Here is an 18,319-nt window from a genome sequence, read left to right as displayed (position 1 = left end):
AGGAAAGGGAAAAGAACAAAAGCATAATAGGTCCACTATAATAATTAAATGCAAAAAACATGCTTTAATGATAGGAAAAGTAAATGTTGAGCAGTAATGTGAGATGACACAAATGACACGCAGTGATTCAGTTTATTCAGCTAATTCAGAATACACAAAAAAAAACATCACATTGGCACAATGGCACACACATTGGAAGCAAAGTTTTCTGCTTGTCCTTGGTACAACTTTTCGACAGCCCTCCTGGTATCACAGAGCTGTGATTCACACATAACTGGGATCCTATTGTTGCTGCAGGCCGCTGTCTGAGTGCGTGCTACACAAACAACACCAGCAAGCGAGTGAGTCATTTATTTTCTCTCCCTCCCGCTCTCACACAGTCACAGCTGAATGGCATATAGAAACCGACATAGGAGCCCTTTCATAACTTACATTCCACATGAGAGAGGATAGTGGGGGGGAGGTGCACAAAAGAAAGGGTTTGGTCTAAGTTTCTGAATCTGATACGGCGGAAAGAAAAGATCTTTAAAGGCCCAAAATATAATATGTCTAAAGACAAAGATAATGTTAATAATAAGGATCTTTCAAATGTGTTATTTTTCTTAACCAAGTTGTTGGTTTATTTATACATTTGACCCACATTTTTCTTCACTACAACAAACTACAGTAAATGTCCCATTTTAAAACCAGGATTAAATATCAATTTACTTTGGTTTAAATACAGGCCTCAGGAAAGTCAGTATTCCTCTCCTTCATCCTCCTCCTCTGCGTTGTCAGTGCCAACCTCTTCATAATCCTTCTCCAGGGCGGCCATGTCTTCTCTGGCCTCTGAGAACTCTCCCTCCTCCATGCCCTCCCCAACATACCAGTGGACGAAGGCTCTCTTGGCGTACATGAGGTCAAACTTGTGGTCGAGACGGGCCCAGGCCTCAGCGATGGCTGTGGTGTTGCTCAGCATGCACACAGCCCTCTGCACCTTGGCCAGATCTCCTCCAGGAACCACCGTTGGAGGCTGATAGTTGATGCCCACCTTGAAGCCTGTGGGGCACCAGTCCACAAACTGGATGGAGCGTTTGGTCTTGATGGCGGCAATGGCAGAGTTGACGTCTTTGGGCACCACGTCGCCACGATACAGCAGACAGCAGGCCATGTATTTACCGTGACGAGGGTCACACTTCACCATCTGATTGGCTGGCTCGAAGCAGGTGTTGGTGATGTCAGCAACTGACAGCTGCTCATGGTAGGCTTTCTCTGCAGAGATGACTGGAGCATAGGTGGCCAGAGGGAAGTGGATACGAGGGTAAGGCACCAAGTTGGTCTGGAACTCTGTCAGGTCAACATTCAGGGCTCCGTCAAAGCGAAGTGAGGCTGTGATTGAAGACACGATCTGGCTGATGAGCCTGTTCAGGTTGGTGTAAGTCGGCCTGTCAATATCAAGGTTCCTGCGGCAGATGTCGTAGATGGCCTCGTTGTCCACCATGAAGGCACAGTCGGAGTGCTCCAGGGTGGTGTGGGTGGTCAGGATGGAGTTGTAAGGCTCCACCACTGCGGTGGAGACCTGGGGGGCCGGGTAGATGGCAAACTCAAGCTTAGACTTTTTACCATAATCAACAGAGAGTCTCTCCATCAGGAGGGAGGTGAAACCTGAGCCAGTGCCTCCACCAAAGGAGTGGAAGATTAGAAATCCCTGCAGCCCAGTGCACTGATCCGCCTGTAATAGAATGTAAAAAGTAATTCACAAATCATTTAGTCTGACAAAAAACAAGTTTAATATTCTAGAAACATGCAGCCTCAGCACTCTCAGATTGTCTCACCAGTTTACGAGTCCTGTCCAGAACAAGGTCAATGATCTCTTTGCCGATGGTGTAGTGTCCACGGGCGTAGTTGTTGGCAGCATCTTCCTTTCCTGTAATCAGCTGCTCAGGGTGGAATAGCTGCCGGTAGGTTCCTGTACGCACCTCATCTGGAGATAGACAAATGATAGACAAACAGATTTATTGATTGAGTGACTCTAAAGTTGAATCACAATCAAGAGCTTGACATTAAACATTTGGCAAAAGAAAACTTTGTTCTAGTAATAAAGAGTATCATCTGCATAAATGTTTATTTTTTTGTACAATGAAAATCATAATTACTGTATGCTATCCTCGTGTTTTATTTCCTGTCAAAATGTTAACATGTATGTATTTATTGTAAAGAACTGAATGTGATGTTGCAGTGGTCTTCCTTCTGTTGCACATTTTATAAATGTTGTTACATTAAATTGTTTTTAATGTAAGGAATTGCAAATTTACGCAGATGAAAAATGCAACAAGCCTCAACCCAATGTTCATTCTCTAATATAGTTATGTTAAAAATGAAACAACATAAATATATGATGTAATATATCATAACAGGCACTGACCTATGACAGTGGGTTCCAGGTCGACATAGATGGCTCTAGGAACATGCTTTCCCGCCCCTGTCTCGCTGAAGAAGGTGTTGAAGGAGTCATCTCCTCCTCCATTAGTCTTGCCACTGGGCGCATGTCCGTCGGGCTGGATCCCATGTTCCAGACAGTACAGCTCCCAACATGCATTGCCAATCTGAGCCCCAGCTTGGCCCACATGAACAGAGATACATTCACGCTGCAGAGAGCGAGCAACACTGTTCAATTACTAAACACAAAAAACTGTTTACTTTCCACATTTCTGCTACACAGAATTTTATTTAACTGCTTAAATTCCAGAAATCACATTCTACTCTCTGTCATGGGCTGATGCAGATTAAAAAAAAATACACTTTCATATCTCACACAAAATTATTGAACAAATATACAGTACATCCCACAATTGTTAATAAGTACTTGCAGTAAGTTTCACACTAGTAAACCACACCTTACCATAGTTTATGTCTCTTCTCCAATGTCCAAGGTATCGGTAAGAAGATGTAGTGCTGGAGCCAGCTGTGCTAGTCAGCTTTTTTATACCTGCAGCTTAAGGTGAGCAGTGATTTGATCTGAGCTGTAATCAGAGAAGCTACTGATGAGACCAGGATAAGATCATCCGCTTGACAGGCATACACACAATGCAAAAGGAGGTTACCACCCTGTTCATTGTGTGAGTCTGTGAGTGCTGGTGTGTAGATGTGCACCTCATATTTCAGAAAGCAGAAGCTCAGATGAGGGAATGGTAACCTAATGTAGTTCCACCTGGCACTTTCTAATATATGACTTTATGATGTAGCTTATGACTGTTGCTTTTTTTTGTATAACATTGATGCAACAGTGTCAGAAAGAATCATCACTGTCAAATAACGGTGTACCCTATGTCATTTTGAAAATTTGGGATTGAGGTATAGTGGAAACAATACAGTTATGTATTGACTTTTTCAATGCATGTTTAAATTGTTATGTTATGTGACCTTTATGTATTAATATGTGGAAACTTGAATTTGATGGTTAAATACATGAATTTGAACACAGAATTAGCAAAAATTACACTAAACTTCAAGTAGATGCATTATTGTTCTTTTTATTCTGAAAATCTGTGTCGAAACTCGCATACAATACATGCAAAAAATAGAAGATGAGACGTAATTTTTGTTAAAATGCATCTACCTCCAAGCATGTAACGTCTTTCCTGAATCTCAGCGGTACCTTTAACGAGCTAAAATGTACATTTTTATCAAAAGAAAATACCTTCTTTGTCAAACATACCAGTTTCCCACAGTCTTTAGTTGTAATGACCTGTCAGTCTTTACGAAGCAAAACAATATATATGAAACCTGCTCCTCCTTCCCTAGTTCTGCTGTCTCTTGGGAGAGCAGTGAAACTGAATACATGAGAACTGCCTCATAAAGCGTCAGCTGACTGAGTGGAGTAAACAGCAACTGCCTGCCAGATTTGTTTCACTATACGCAACATAAAAGTCAACCACAGAAACAGTGCATAAATAAGAAGAAAAAAGGACAAAATCATGGTTATTTAAGTCCACCATGCTACATACTATATTTGTACCCAATAGGTTGTTTAGCTCACATGTTCACACGTCTACTCAACATGAGTTTCAGTTGGCCAGCAGTGCAGCATAACTGCATGTTTCAGTTGGCTGGAATAACCTAATTTGGTGATACAATGCCATGATTCAAAGGCAGAACGCTCTGCTCTTTTATCTAAAACAAGTCAAACAACTTTCAATTCCAGCGGGCATCCACTGTATTATCGGAATGTTGACTCAGTATAATCTACTCTTTTGAGATACACCACTTTGGCAATTTGTGGCTTTCTTTGTTCACAAACGTCATGCAGACTTCCTCCTCGCTGTCACGACATGAGAGTTATTTTCATCGAAAAAAAGCAATGGTTGTCAGTCAAAAGTCTGCTGGTTGTGAACATATTTGTGAGTGACCACTACTCATTATAAGTCAGTCAGTTTCCCCTCTTGAGGCTATGAGACTCATCTGTAACAAATAAAATAATTGATCTCAGTTTCACATTAACACAAAGCTCAAGTAGCACTCTGGTGTAAATGGAAATGTTTTGTCAAATTAAAACACTTTGTTGCTTAACACATGCACCTGGTTTTATTACCTTTCAGAGAAGACCGAGATGATTCTAATTATTATATGATTATTTTTTAATACCGTACAACACAAAATATAACAACCATGAAGACTTTTCTACCAAATCCCTAGGTCATGTTCTGTCAGCTGAAGTATTGTTAAAAATGACCGGTAAAGCTTGCACCTCTCTGTTGTCCTCTTTCTTTGCCCTAATAGGTGTTCCCGGAATCATAAAGCTACAGTATGTCCCACTTTCTTTGTTTGAGTTTCAAGCAACGCCCCACAATTAAACCTTTTCACTAATAGGTCATAATAACGCCGGTGCTGGCAAGAATGAAAGTGGCCCAGAGCAGGACAAAAATGTGAAATGAAGAGATAATTTGCACATTTTTTGAGGTCATGATGAATAAATATGTTTAATTTCTTTTTATAAATGCAATTTTATTGAGCATTAGAAATTAGAATCGTACAATGCCAATTTACACAGAAAGCAGAAGATTGTCATAAATACAAAACCACTTTGCAGGACCCGCTGTAGTGGTGGAAAAAAAAAAGACTTCTATTTTAAGATGTCACATGGACTGTCTGCTACACTTTTTACTCATTGAGTGACTCATGGTGAAGCAACTACGACCTCTAGCTTTCAAATGGTTGCAGTGACAGCAGATCCAGTAAAAATGGCAGTCTGAGGAGGGCTGCTGTTATAGTAGATCGGTTTGCAGGACGTTCGTCCCACCCTCAAGATAACTGACTGTAGGCGTGACCCTTACATAGCCTACACATACAACACATACAAGTGGCAAGAAGGGCAGTTTGAAAATATGGGATGGGCGGGATTGGATTTCCTGGGGTTTTGAAATTACAGCAAGGCAATTAAAATGTGATTACCTAACATATTGGAAAATAAAATGGATGCATACTGGCATGAATGATTAATGCAAAAAGAATAAATTGTGGTTCCGTGTTTCCCTACACACACTTTATTATTGATAGTGTGGAGATGACTTTAAAGAGCATTAAGCCCATCATCACGTAAGGAAACTCTGAGACTTACTGCTGCATATGAATTAAATAATGTATGAGGCAATGTAATTGACCAGTTAAATGAATAAATAAATAAGCAGAGCAGTGTATCTGGAGATTATGAAATAATAATAATAATAAAATGATAAAAAAAAAAAATACTATGAATTGTCATTTTAAAAAGCAGGCCATTTTTCTAACACTCCCAAAATTTTAATAGGGGGACTCATGGCCTCAATATTTTGTGAAGCGAGGGTCAGACCAGTGTGAGCTTCAACTGCAAGTCCATGAAAACTAAAACATGTCGCACAACTCTTCTCCAGCACACTGTGCTTTAATCACAGTTTTTGACACATATTCAAGGGGAGATTTTGGCCTTAGGGTGGCAACAGGAGAAAGGTCAAAGGGTCATCAAAACAGTCTTGAACAGTCTCCACAATAAACAGATTCACTTTTTTGATCCAAATTTGACACTCTGATCTGTGGAAGGCAGATTTCTGGCTGGTGGTGGTGCTACACAAATGGTTAGGTTGTGTTGTATCTTGCTTTTTGTTTTTTACCGATGCTTCTTGTTTTTTTGCACTATCCCCTTTGCTGCAAATTTACCAACTGTGGGACTAATAACCATCACCGTCATCACCAAACAGAGGAGCTCGTTTAGCGGCAGGCTGCTGCTCTCCAAGTGCTCCACAGACAGACCCAGGAAATCCTTTGTCCCGTGAACCATCAAACTGTACACCCAGCAAAAGTCTGAAAAAAAAAGTTGGAAAAAAGTTGGAAAACAAAATTCTAAACAATGTCTGAAAAAAGTTAAAAAAACCAAAAAAAAACCAATGTCTGAAAAAGGTAAAAAAAAAAAATAATGTCTGAAAAATGTCCCAAGAAAAGTCTGAAAAAAGTTTGAAAAAAAAGTCTGAAAAAAAAGTTTGAAAAATGTTGGAAAACAAAAGTCTAAGAAAGGTAAAAAAAAAATAAAAAATTCTGAAAAAAAAAGTTTGAAAAATGCTGGGAAAAAAAGACTGAAAAATGTTTGAAAAAAAAGTCTGAAAAAAAGTTTGAAAGTTGTCTGAAAAAAAGTCTGAAAAAAAAAGTTTGAAAAATGTTGGAAAACAAAAGTCTAAACAATGTCTGAAAAAAATAAAAAAAAAAATGTCTGAAAAAGGTATAAAAAAAAGAAATGTCTGAAAAATGTCCCAAGAAAAGTCTGAAAAATGTTTGAAAAAAAAGTCTGAAAAAAAAAGTTTGAAAAATGTTGGAAAACAAAAGTCTAAAAAAGGTAAAAACAATAAAAAAAATCTGGAAAATAAAGTTTGAAAAATGCTGGGAAAAAAAGTCTGAAAAATGTCTGAAAAAGGTGAAAAAAAAAGACTGGAAAATGTCTGAAAAACAAAAGTTTGAAAAAAAAAGTTTGAAAAAAAAAGTTTGAAAAATGTTGGAAAACAAAGGTCTAAACAATAACTGAAAAAGGTAAAAAAAAAAAAAAATGTTTGAAAAAATGTCCGAAAAAAAAGTCTGAAAAATGTCTGAAAATGGTGAAAAAAAAAACTGGAAAAATGTCTGAAAAAAAAAAGTTTGAAAAATGTTGGAAAACAAAGGTCTAAACAATAACTAAAAAAGGTAAAAAAAAAAATGTCCGTAAAAAAAAGTCTGAAAAAGGTGAAAAAAAAACTGGAAAAATGTCTGAAAAAAAAAGTTTGAAAAATGTTGGAAAACAAAGGTCTAAACAATAACTGAAAAAGGTAAAAAAGGTAAAAGGTAAAAAAAAAAAAAAAAAAATGTCCGTAAAAAAAATGTCTGAAAAAGGTATAAAAAAAAAAAATGTCTGAAAAATGTCCCAAGAAAAGTCTAAAAAATGTTTGAAAAAAAAGTCTGGAAAATAAAGTTTGAAAAATGCTGGGAAAAAAAGTCTGAAAAATGTCTGAAAAAGGTGAAAAAAAAAGACTGGAAAAATGTCTGGAAAAAAAAAGTTTGAAAAAAAAAATTTGAAAAAAAAAGTTTGAAAAATGTTGGAAAACAAAGGTCTAAACAATAACTGAAAAAGGTAAAAAAAAAAAAAAAAATGTCTGAAAAAATGTCCGAAAAAAAAAGTCTGAAAAATGTCTGAAAATGGTGGAAAAAAAAACTGGAAAAATGTCTGAAAAAAAAAGTTTGAAAAACGTTGGAAAACAAAGGTCTAAACAATAACTGAAAAAGGTAAAAAAAAAATAAATAAATGTCTGAAAAAATGTCCGTAAAAAAAAGTCTGAAAAATGTCTGAAAAAGGTGAAAAAAAAAACTGGAAAAATGTCTGAAAAAAAAAGTTTGAAAAAAAAAGTTTGAAAAATGTTGGAAAACAAAGGTCTAAACAATAACTGAAAAAGGTAAAAACAAAAAAATGTCCGTAAAAAAAAGTCTGAAAAATGTCTGAAAAAGGTGAAAAAAAAGACTGGAAAAATGTCTGAAAAAAAAAGTTTGAAAAAAAAAGTTTGAAAAATGTTGGAAAACAAAGGTCTAAACAATAACTGAAAAAGGTAAAAAAAAAAAAAAAAATGTCTGAAAAAATGTCCGTAAAAAAAAGTCTGAAAAATGTCTGAAAAAGATGAAAAAAAAGACTGGAAAAAAGACTGAAAAAAAAAGTTTGAAAAAAAAAGTTTGAAAAAAAAAGTTTGAAAAAAAAAGTTTGAAAAATGTTGGAAAACAAAGGTCTAAACAATAACTGAAAAAGGTAAAAAAAAAAAAAAATGTCCGTAAAAAAAAGTCTGAAAAATGTCTGAAAAAGATGAAAAAAAAGACTGGAAAAATGTCTGAAAAAAAAAGTTTGAAAAAAAAAGTTTGAAAAATGTTGGAAAACAAAGGTCTAAACAATAACTGAAAAAGGTAAAAAAAAAAAACAATGTCTGAAAAATTTCCCAAGAAAAGTCTGAAAAATGTTTGAAAAAAAAGTCTGAAAAAAAGTTTGAAAGTTGTCTGAAAAAAAGTCTGAAAAAAAAGTTTGAAAAATGTTGGAAAACAAAAGTCTAAACAATGCCTGAAAAAGTAAAAAAAAAAAAAAAATGTCTGAAAAAGGTAAAAAAAAAAAAAAATGTTTGAAAAATGTCCCAAGAAAAGTCTGAAAAATGTTTGAAAAAAAAGTCTGAAAAAAAGTTTGAAAATTGTCTGAAAAAAAGTCTGAAAAAAAAAGTTTGAATAATGTTGGAAAACAAAAGTCTAAACAATGCCTGAAAAAGTAAAAAAAAAAAAAAAAAATGTCTGAAAAATATCCCAAAATAAGTCTGGAAAAAGTCTGGAAAAAATGTCTGAAAAAAAAAGTTTGAAAAATGTTGGAAAACAAAAGTATGAAAAAAGTAAAAAAAAAAAAAAAAAAAAACAATGTCTGAAAAATGTCCCAAGAAAAGTCTGAAAAATGTTTGAAAAAAAAGTCTGAAAAAAAATTTGGAAAACAAAAGTCTAAACAATGTCTGAAAAAGGTAAAACAAAAAAAAACAAAAAAACAATGTCTGAAAAAGGTAAAAAAAAAAAAGTCTGAAAAAAGTCTGGAAAAAAAGTTTGAAAAATGTCTGAAAGCAAAAGTCTAAACAATGTCTGAAAAAGGTAAAAAAAAAAAAAAAAAAAAGTCTGAAAAATGTCCCAAAAAAAGTCTGAAAAAAGTTTGAAAAAAAAAGTTTGAAAAATGTTGGAAAACAAAAGTCTTAAAAAGGTAAAAAAAAATAAAAAAAATAAAAATCTGAAAAAGAAAGTTTGAAAAATGCTGGGAAAAAAAGACTTTGAAAAAAAAGTCTGAAAAAAAGTTTGAAAATTGTTGGAAAACAAAAGTCTAAACAAGGTCTGAAAAAGGTAGGACAGATAATAATGCATACAGTGCTTAAAGATGTCTGAAACATGTTGGAAAAAAAAGTTTGAAAAATGTTGGAAAACAAAAGTCTAAAAAATGTAAAAACAATAAAAAAAAAATCTGAAAAATAAAATTTGAAAAAACTTGAAAAATGTCCCAAAAAAAAAGTCTGAAAAATTCAAGTTATACCCCATACCCATCCCATCACCCGTGTCCGCCCGTGACCCAGCCTCCTTCAATAGGCCTTGGTCTATAGACTAAGGTGTCGAACCGAATGAGAAAGGAAATAAAGAATAAACTGAATAACAAAGGAAGCATTGAAAGACTGAATTAAAATGTCTTTTTTTCTTGAAGCATCATAATAAACTAAATGTATGGCAGTTTGGGTCTGGACAAAATTCTATTAAATCATTCTCCATCCTCACCTTGCGTTTATTTATTTAATAAATGTTTTTTCTATACTAACACACAGTATGCTTGCAATACATAAAGTGTCCTGTGCGGTGCGCTCCCAGTGTTTGTCCCCGTCAGAGAGACAGGTGGGAGTGGTTCCAGCAGTGTGATATAGTGTGGCAGATCCTCGCCCACCTGGCATTCATCACTCACTCGGACCACATAGACGGCCGCTGTGAGAAGAAGCCACAGATAAAAACAAAAGCCAGCTACTGCAAGTTACTCTTCACTCAAAGGACATACTGCTAAGAAGCTACAATGGTAAGTAGACTATATTTTCAGGAGAGAAATTTCCTCTCCAAAGTTCCATTTGTTTATCTTCTAAAACTGAGCAAATATTTCTTCAGCAGACTGGTTTTTACAGTCAGTGAATCTTTGAGCATTTAAATGTGCTTGAAAAAAAATGTGCCAGATTTGAAGGTGAGGTGTAGAAACAGTGTGTGTTTGTCCTCCTGTAGCAGGACTCTGGGTCAGAAATAGACTCAGTGAGTGGCAGTAAAGCTGAGCTGGCTGCTGGCCTGGATGGATGAGCAGGTGGTGATGATCACTCCACATTACCAGCACATCAGGACAGAGAAACATAATAGACATAAATTATATATTTATGACCTATATAGTATGGTTTTTGTTATGTTTTTTTTTGCATTTATTTGATCAATAGTAGGCTATTTTTAAGATTAGGTGAAAGAGAGTCTCTCAAATAGCCTATAGGCTACTATGTGGTTGGGTGACTTTTATATACACCCATGAATCAGGAAGGAATTTAGGTGTGTCTCATAAGGCTTCTGTCAACAAGTCAGCTCAGATTGAGACTATGTTTCTGCAGGCCAAAAAACATATTTTCCCTCCAAATTCATACAGCTGTGGTGAAGTTGTAACTGGTTTCTTTAACTTCAACAGCAGTTAGAAAGTTGCATCCATACAGTAGAACGCAAAGACACTTGTTATTCATAGTAAAATGGGACAAATGTAACAGAGACAACCTTACAGTCTCTGTCAATGGGATGTTTACTGATGAAGTTGATTGTATCACTTTTTGACCTGCATAGTGGTGGAAGAAGTACTCAGATACTTAACTTGAGTAAAAGTAGTAATACCACAGTGTAGAAATACTCTGATACAAGTCCTGCATTCAAAATTGTACTTAAGTTAAAGTATCAGCATAAAGTAAAAGTACTCATTATGCAGAATGGCCTCTTTCAGAATAATCAATATTATATTACTGAATTATAATTATGGATGCATTAATGTGTTCATCACTTTATTCTTGCAGCTGGTAAAGGAGGGGCTTATTTTTTTTTTTTAATTTATATCCTGCCAGGTAGCTTGTGAATTTTCCCAAGGGATCAATAATATTTTTATCCATAATAAAATATCATTTATTTGTTGATTATATTTTGTATTAATAATTTCAATCTTCAAAGTTACTAAGGCTGCCAAATAAATGTAGTGGAGTAAAAAAAAATACAATATTTCCATCTAAGATGTAGTAGAGTAGAAGTAGAAAGTAGCAGAAAATGGAAATCCTCAAGTAAATTACAAGTACTGCAAAATTGTACTTAAGTACAGTACTTGAGTAGGTCTAAATGTACTTTCCTCCACTGGACCTGCACCATGATTAGTCTTGTATCTGTCAGGAACTGAACTTGCATGTGCACACATACAACCCTTGTGTTCTGTTTGCACAGTGTAGTATAAACACAGCTTGTCAGCGTTGTCAGTACTGATTATAAAAAAACAAATGGTATCCTGGTGTACTGAGTACACTACCCGCCCTGATCAAATAGTCCATAAAATGTAGTTCTGGTTTTGTTAATGTTGTTTTTTAAATTCAATTTAAAGCTACACTGAATGCATGGTATGGAGCTATACAACAGTTATTTAACCTGATCAGTGGCCCTAAATAACAATGTATGCATAAAAGAAAGGTTTAAATTAAAATACAACATGGATCACAACTGAATTCACACGGCTGTCCCACCCATTGTGCAAGGTGTGTGTTTGTATAATTGACATAATAATCTATGCTTTCAAAGTGACTCATCAGAACATGTAATTAGGTCGGGAGAATGAATGAGTTCAGCAAATGTCATGACAGCCAATCGGTTACTGTGTTTTGCATGCTGTGGTGGTTCTAGTCTTGTCCTGACCTAGCTGCCTATGGCACAATTAAACTTTTAGGATATCATTTCCATCTCTAGCATGTTGCTTTCTAGCTAGTTTGACCACATTTTTTTCAAGTTTAAAAACTACGGAGACCTGAAGGGTGACGCATGAAGGGTGACGCATGAAGGCTTATCAGGTTGGTCCACATCGATTGAGTAACACTAGGGCATCACCACAGGAACGAGATCTATTATTCATCCGAATCAATAGCATTTTATCCTTCACCGTGAATATCCACATGTTATTGTATGGTTTGCAGTTTACAATTTGACCTAAAGGCAGGAGAGGAAAAGGCATTAATTTAGCAAACCGGATCCCATTCAGCATGAAAGGGTTCACAGTTTATTCTACCTTGAGAGCGCACGCACAGCGAGGTGCCGACCAGTGTGAGCTTCAATGTAAGTCCATGAAAATTACAACACGTCAAGCACAACTCTTCTCCAGCACACCATGCTTTATTCACAGTTTTTGACACATATTCAAGGGGAGTTTTCGGCCTTATGTTGGGCCTTAACAGAAGAAAGGTCAAAGGGTCATCACATCAGTCTTGAATATCAACAATGAAAAAATAAATTCATGCCAATTCAGTTGTTTGATCCAAAGTTGACACTTGACAGATAGTGGTGCTACACAAATGGTTAGGGTCTCCAAAATCACTACGACTCATCCTCAAGTGCGATGAATATCCATACCAGATATAATGTCAATCTGGGCTGTAGATGTCAACACACCCTGGTCTAGACTGAAGGTGTCTGACCAAATGAAAAAAGGAATAAACTGAATAACAAAGTCAGCATTAAACCAACATGTAAACATACAACATGAAAAGATGCACAAAGACTGAATTAAAATGCCTGCTTCTGTTCTTGAAGCATGGTTTTCATTACATTAAACCATTATCCATCCTCACCTTGCGCCGTGGCGACGGGGTATTAAGGGATCTCTGTTCCCATTTCTGCTGACCTGAAAAAGCTTTTAACAAATTGATTGCTCTTTTTTTTCAATGTCATTCACTTTTCCTCTCACTAGTCGCCAACAAAACTGGAATCTCAAGTCCATGTGTGCTCAGACATGCCCTTGTTTGTGTCACATACAGACACACCCTGACAGGTTCTTAGGACAGGAGAAGTTTGAGACTACTTTGTCTTGAATTAATTCCTGTTACTTATGGTGATGAAAAATAATATCCCAGTATTCAAGCAACAACAGAAAATATCTATAGCATTTAACTGTTTTCAGATTGCAGCAAACGTTCAGTTGTAAAGTTCAACCTGGCAGTGACCACTATTTTGGAGACTGCCAGTCACTGTTTACTGACAGTGAGCCTTTGCTGTGAGGTGTCGGGTTAGTACGAGGAACCTAAAATAGCTGCTGCGGCTGCTCAGAGCTCTGCTAACCTGGAAACCGGTGTGGGGGAGGGTCTCCTTTGCTTTGGGCAGCTCCTGGTAATGGAGTATTGATATCTAAAAAAAAGAAAAAATCCTTGTTGATCAACATGGATTTAGTGAGATTTTACATACTGTAAAAGCCCTCACCCACCTTGTCTGTCTGATCACTGAGACGGGAAAGTTGGGGAATGGGATAAAAATAGCAGCCTTACATGACGCAAGCTGGGATATGTACTATGTCAAAGGTTGTCACTGTTGTATGGAGTGGATTCAAGTAATAGGAAGGTTTTATGATGCTTTCTTGCATCTTTTTGAATGCAAAGAAATTAAATTGTTGGATTTTCTCTGGTTCATATTATTGTTAATTGAACATTTTGAATTTTAGCAGCAATTTTCAGGCGTCACTTCAAGCTCTGGTAACTTGTGATGGACATCTGTGAATATTTTTTTTAGCATTCTGAACTAGAGGTGGATAAAATCTTCGGCATTTTATACTATTTGGGGAAAATCAATTGACGACCTTTGGGGGAATATACTAACCAGACAGGAATGTCTTGTTTTCGGCTACTCCAGCATATTAGATACCAGACAAATCAAGGTTCCTCACACATTGATTGAAAAAAACATTTACAATTCCACTATTGCCATAAAACAGACTCATTAATTCGCAACATTGTCAACAGCAGTCCCATAATACCAGATATGTTATGTGATAGCTACCATTGTATGAATGCAATGGTAAAAATCGATTATGGTTGACTAATATAATATATAGTCACATTGCCCCAAACCTAATCTGAACCTCAGTCAGTTCCAAGTAATCTGTTGTGTCCAACAATATCCAAGTGCAAGGGAAATACATTGACTTTGAGTGTAATTGCTTTTCTCCAGTTTAGTTTAGAGTTATGATACCAGCAAAGCTTTTTATAGATTATCTGACTCAAGCAGAGTACCTTATTTTAACATAAAGACAACATCAGATAAGCATGAAACAGTACATACTTGTTTACATGTCAGCTCCTTGCTCACACAGTCTGTTGTGTTTTATCAGTCTGTTTTGTGTCATCAGTGTTTCCCAATCCCAAGATGACGTCCTCAAATGTCTTGTTTTGTCCACAACTCAAAGATATTCAGTTTACTGTCATAGAGGAGTAAAGAAACCAGAAAATATTCACATTTAGGAATCTGGATTCAGAAAGATTTGACTTTTTTTTTTTAATGACTCAAATCGATTATCAAAAAAGTTGATTAATTCAATAGTTGACAACTTATTGATTAATCGTTGCAGCTCTAAATGCAAATACAGTAATACGTGTAAAGTGTAATGAAATTCTCTGACTCGTATAGATGGCACGGCTAAGATTTAATCAGTGTGTTTCAGGTTATCAGAATAGTTGGATGAATGTGTATCTATACTGCTGGGCTTCCTAAATCCTCCAGTGCTTTATTTGTAAGATCTTTATAATATTGCAATCCCTATTCGTCTGTAAAATAAACCAATGCTCTCAAAATGGTGAGCAAACACACCTACACAGCGTGTGTACATTAAGTATTGTGATTCTTTTGGTTAGTGATTAGTGTCTTTTTTTTATTATTCTTAGTCTGGCTTTCATGTAGTGTTTTACTATTTTAGTGATTTTATTATTTTAAACTCTATTTTGCTCATTTTGTTTTATCAACATTTTACTACTTTGAGTAACTGTTGATCATTTTGTCAATCGCTTGTAAAGCACTCCGAAGTGCATTTGATTTATTCGGAAGGTGCTATATAAATAAAGATTGATTGATTGATTTGGGTCTAGAGCTGCAACGATTAGCCGACTAATTGATTAGTCGATTGACAGAAAAATTATCGGCAATTATTTTGATTATCAATTAATAGTTAAGGTAATTTGTCATGCAAAAATGGCAGAAAATGCTGTTTTCAACCTCTCAAATATGGACATTTCCTGCTTTTCTCTGTTTTTATATCCTATTAAACAGAATATCTTTGGGTTTTGGATTAAAAAAAAACAACTAGACTTTTAAAGACCTCACCTTGTACTTTGAGATACTGGGATGGCCATTTTCCCAATTTTCTGACATCTTCTAGACCAAACGGTCAATCGATTAATCTAGAAAATAATCGACTGATTAATCAATAATGAAAATAATTGCTAGTTGGGTCATCTTATTAGTATGAATGTTAACAGTTGTTCTCTGAACTCGACCTCCAAATTCAGCCTTAGTCACAGTCACATGAGAGCCAGTAACAGCTGCAGCAGATCTGTTTGCTTGTTCTTTCAACTTCAACCTTCTTTCCCCCATATCTCTCTCTCTCTTTGCTTCCACCTAGTGGGTGAGTTTCTACATGACTCCTTTGGATTCCTGCAACTGTAGCATTTGTGTAAAATCTGATTATGATACAATTTGCCATTCATAATTTCCTGCAAAGCAAAAATGAACATCCTTAACTATGTTTTAAAGCTCACTGGAAAAGAACACCACAGTTGCTAAGAGTATGCAATCCTTTCCCTTCCCTGCGTTGCCACTTTATCTTCCATCCTCTGTATTTCCCTTCTCTCCTTCTCAACTTCTCCTCTTCTTCTCTTCCAGCGTGAATGCATCTCTGTGCACGTGGGCCAGGCTGGCGTCCAGATGGGGAACACCTGCTGGGAGCTCTACTGTCTGGAGCATGGCATCCAGCCGGACGGCCAAATGCCCGACCACCAGCCCGTGGGAGGCCACGACGACTCCTTCACTACCTTCTTCAGCGAGACCGGGGCTCAGAAGTACGTCCCCAGAGCCATCTTTGTTGACCTGGAACCCACCGTCATTGGTCAGTAGTATTCTGATGTGGAACTTATGTTTTTAGATATCAGGAATGAGCAATTTCAGAAGGACAGGTAGTATTTTTGTTTGTGTCACAGACAAGAACAGTGCAACCCTGTTGAAAGACACGAGAGATTTCCTGTGAAAATTGAGACAAGTTATTGTAATCATCCATCCAGTTGTCATTTGCCTACACAACAAAGAGGTTATATTGAACTATGTTTTTAGAATGAAGGTGTCTTACTTACGTTACCTTCTCATATCTTTAACCAAACTACACAAATGTCCATCTGCATGGTGTGATAGCTCAAACAATGAGGTGTCTTACTGAGCCCGTGAAATGATGTATCCACTATTAGCACTTTGTGGAGGAATTCGTTTTCTCACCTGTCGCTTATGTCTTTTTAATTTCCCAGATGAGGTGCGCACGGGAATATACCGCCAACTGTTTCACCCCGAACAGCTGATCTCAGGAAAGGAAGACGCAGCCAACAACTACGCCCGTGGACACTACACCATTGGCAAGGAGACCATTGACTCTGTCCTTGACAGAATCCGCAAACTGGTAAGGCAGGTTTTAATTCACATTCACACTGGCTTTCCCTCTGACAGGGCTCCATATAGTTAACAGCTAATTTTCACTGAGAACAGTCATATTTTTATTACTGTTTTTTCCAGTCTTTGTAACTGCTTCTCTGTAATTGTAGGCGGATCAGTGCACAGGTCTACAAGGCTTCCTGGTCTTCCACTCGTTTGGTGGAGGCACTGGCTCAGGCTTCACCTCCCTCCTGATGGAGAGACTCTCTGTTGACTTTGGCAAAAAGTCTAAGCTTGAGTTTGCCATCTACCCGGCCCCCCAGGTCTCCACCGCAGTGGTGGAGCCTTACAACTCCATCCTGACCACCCACACCACCCTGGAGCACTCCGACTGTGCCTTCATGGTAGACAACGAGGCCATCTACGACATCTGCCGCAGGAACCTCGATATCGAACGCCCGTCGTACACCAACCTGAACAGGCTCATCAGCCAGATCGTGTCTTCAATCACAGCCTCGCTTCGCTTTGACGGAGCCCTGAATGTTGACCTGACAGAGTTCCAGACCAACTTGGTGCCTTACCCTCGTATCCACTTCCCTCTGGCCACCTACGCTCCAGTCATCTCTGCAGAGAAAGCATACCATGAGCAGCTGTCAGTTGCCGAGATCACAAACGCCTGCTTCGAGCCAGCCAATCAGATGGTGAAGTGTGACCCTCGTCACGGTAAATACATGGCCTGCTGTCTGCTGTATCGTGGCGACGTGATGCCCAAAGATGTCAACACCGCCATCGCCGCCATCAAGACCAAACGCTCCATCCAGTTCGTGGACTGGTGCCCCACAGGCTTCAAGGTGGGCATCAACTATCAGCCTCCAACGGCGGTTCCTGGAGGAGATCTGGCCAAGGTGCAGAGGGCTGTGTGCATGCTGAGCAACACAACAGCCATCGCTGAGGCCTGGGCCCGTCTCGACCACAAGTTTGACCTCATGTATGCCAAGAGAGCCTTCGTCCACTGGTATGTTGGGGAGGGCATGGAGGAGGGAGAATTCTCAGAGGCCAGAGAAGACATGGCCGCCCTGGAGAAGGATTACGAAGAGGTCGGGATCGATTCCTTTGAAGAGGATGAGGAAGGAGAGGAATATTAGACAGGCTTAGCTGGCATTTGCTAGTTATTTTCAGGGGCAAAACTAGTCTATTTATGAAATAGGCAATATTTAAGAAATACAACAAAGTTACATGTTTTTTTCAAATTGTATTTACCTTTTTAAAATGAAACATGTACCTACCTGTAAAGCTTCTTTGTTGTGCCATCAAAATTACTTTTGACAGCTTTGACAGTGTCAATTTATACCTGTTTATTTGTTTTAGCAAAAAGACAGAACATTGTTCAATAACATGATTTTTATAAGTTTGAAACCTGTGTTGTTGTTCAATAAATCTTTCCCCAAAATATATATTGACTGTTTATTTGTTGACTTTTATATTCCCTTTCCGTTAGTCATTAAACGTTATTATAAATATTTTCATGATGAAAACGATCATCTTATTTGTATCATATTTTGCACCCACTAAAATCCATTATATTTTT

General features: G+C 37.1%; 2 protein-coding genes across 2 annotated transcripts; one reads left to right on the top strand and one right to left on the bottom strand.

Moving 5' to 3' along the window:
* Positions 1-113: 113 nt before the first annotated feature.
* On the bottom strand, positions 114-3,012 carry LOC119500171 (tubulin alpha chain-like). Its single transcript, XM_037789755.1, has 4 exons — positions 2,882-3,012; positions 2,405-2,627; positions 1,815-1,963; positions 114-1,711 (listed from the first exon to the last, which is right to left on the bottom strand). Exons 1-4 carry the CDS (start codon positions 2,882-2,884, stop codon positions 737-739), a joined length of 1,350 nt encoding a protein of 449 aa, XP_037645683.1. The 5' UTR covers positions 2,885-3,012; the 3' UTR covers positions 114-736.
* Positions 3,013-9,932: 6,920 nt separating this feature from the next.
* LOC119500144 (tubulin alpha chain-like) lies at positions 9,933-18,183 on the top strand. The gene is made up of 4 exons (XM_037789658.1): positions 9,933-10,090; positions 15,979-16,201; positions 16,611-16,759; positions 16,902-18,183. The coding sequence occupies exons 1-4, from the start codon at positions 10,088-10,090 to the stop codon at positions 17,874-17,876; spliced, it is 1,350 nt and encodes a 449-aa protein (XP_037645586.1). The 5' UTR covers positions 9,933-10,087; the 3' UTR covers positions 17,877-18,183.
* Positions 18,184-18,319: the final 136 nt, after the last annotated feature.

The sequence above is a fragment of the Sebastes umbrosus genome, chromosome 13 (genome assembly GCF_015220745.1).
Source record: "Sebastes umbrosus isolate fSebUmb1 chromosome 13, fSebUmb1.pri, whole genome shotgun sequence".
NCBI lineage: Eukaryota > Metazoa > Chordata > Actinopteri > Perciformes > Sebastidae > Sebastes > Sebastes umbrosus.
This window is presented reverse-complemented; position numbering and strand designations above follow the sequence as displayed.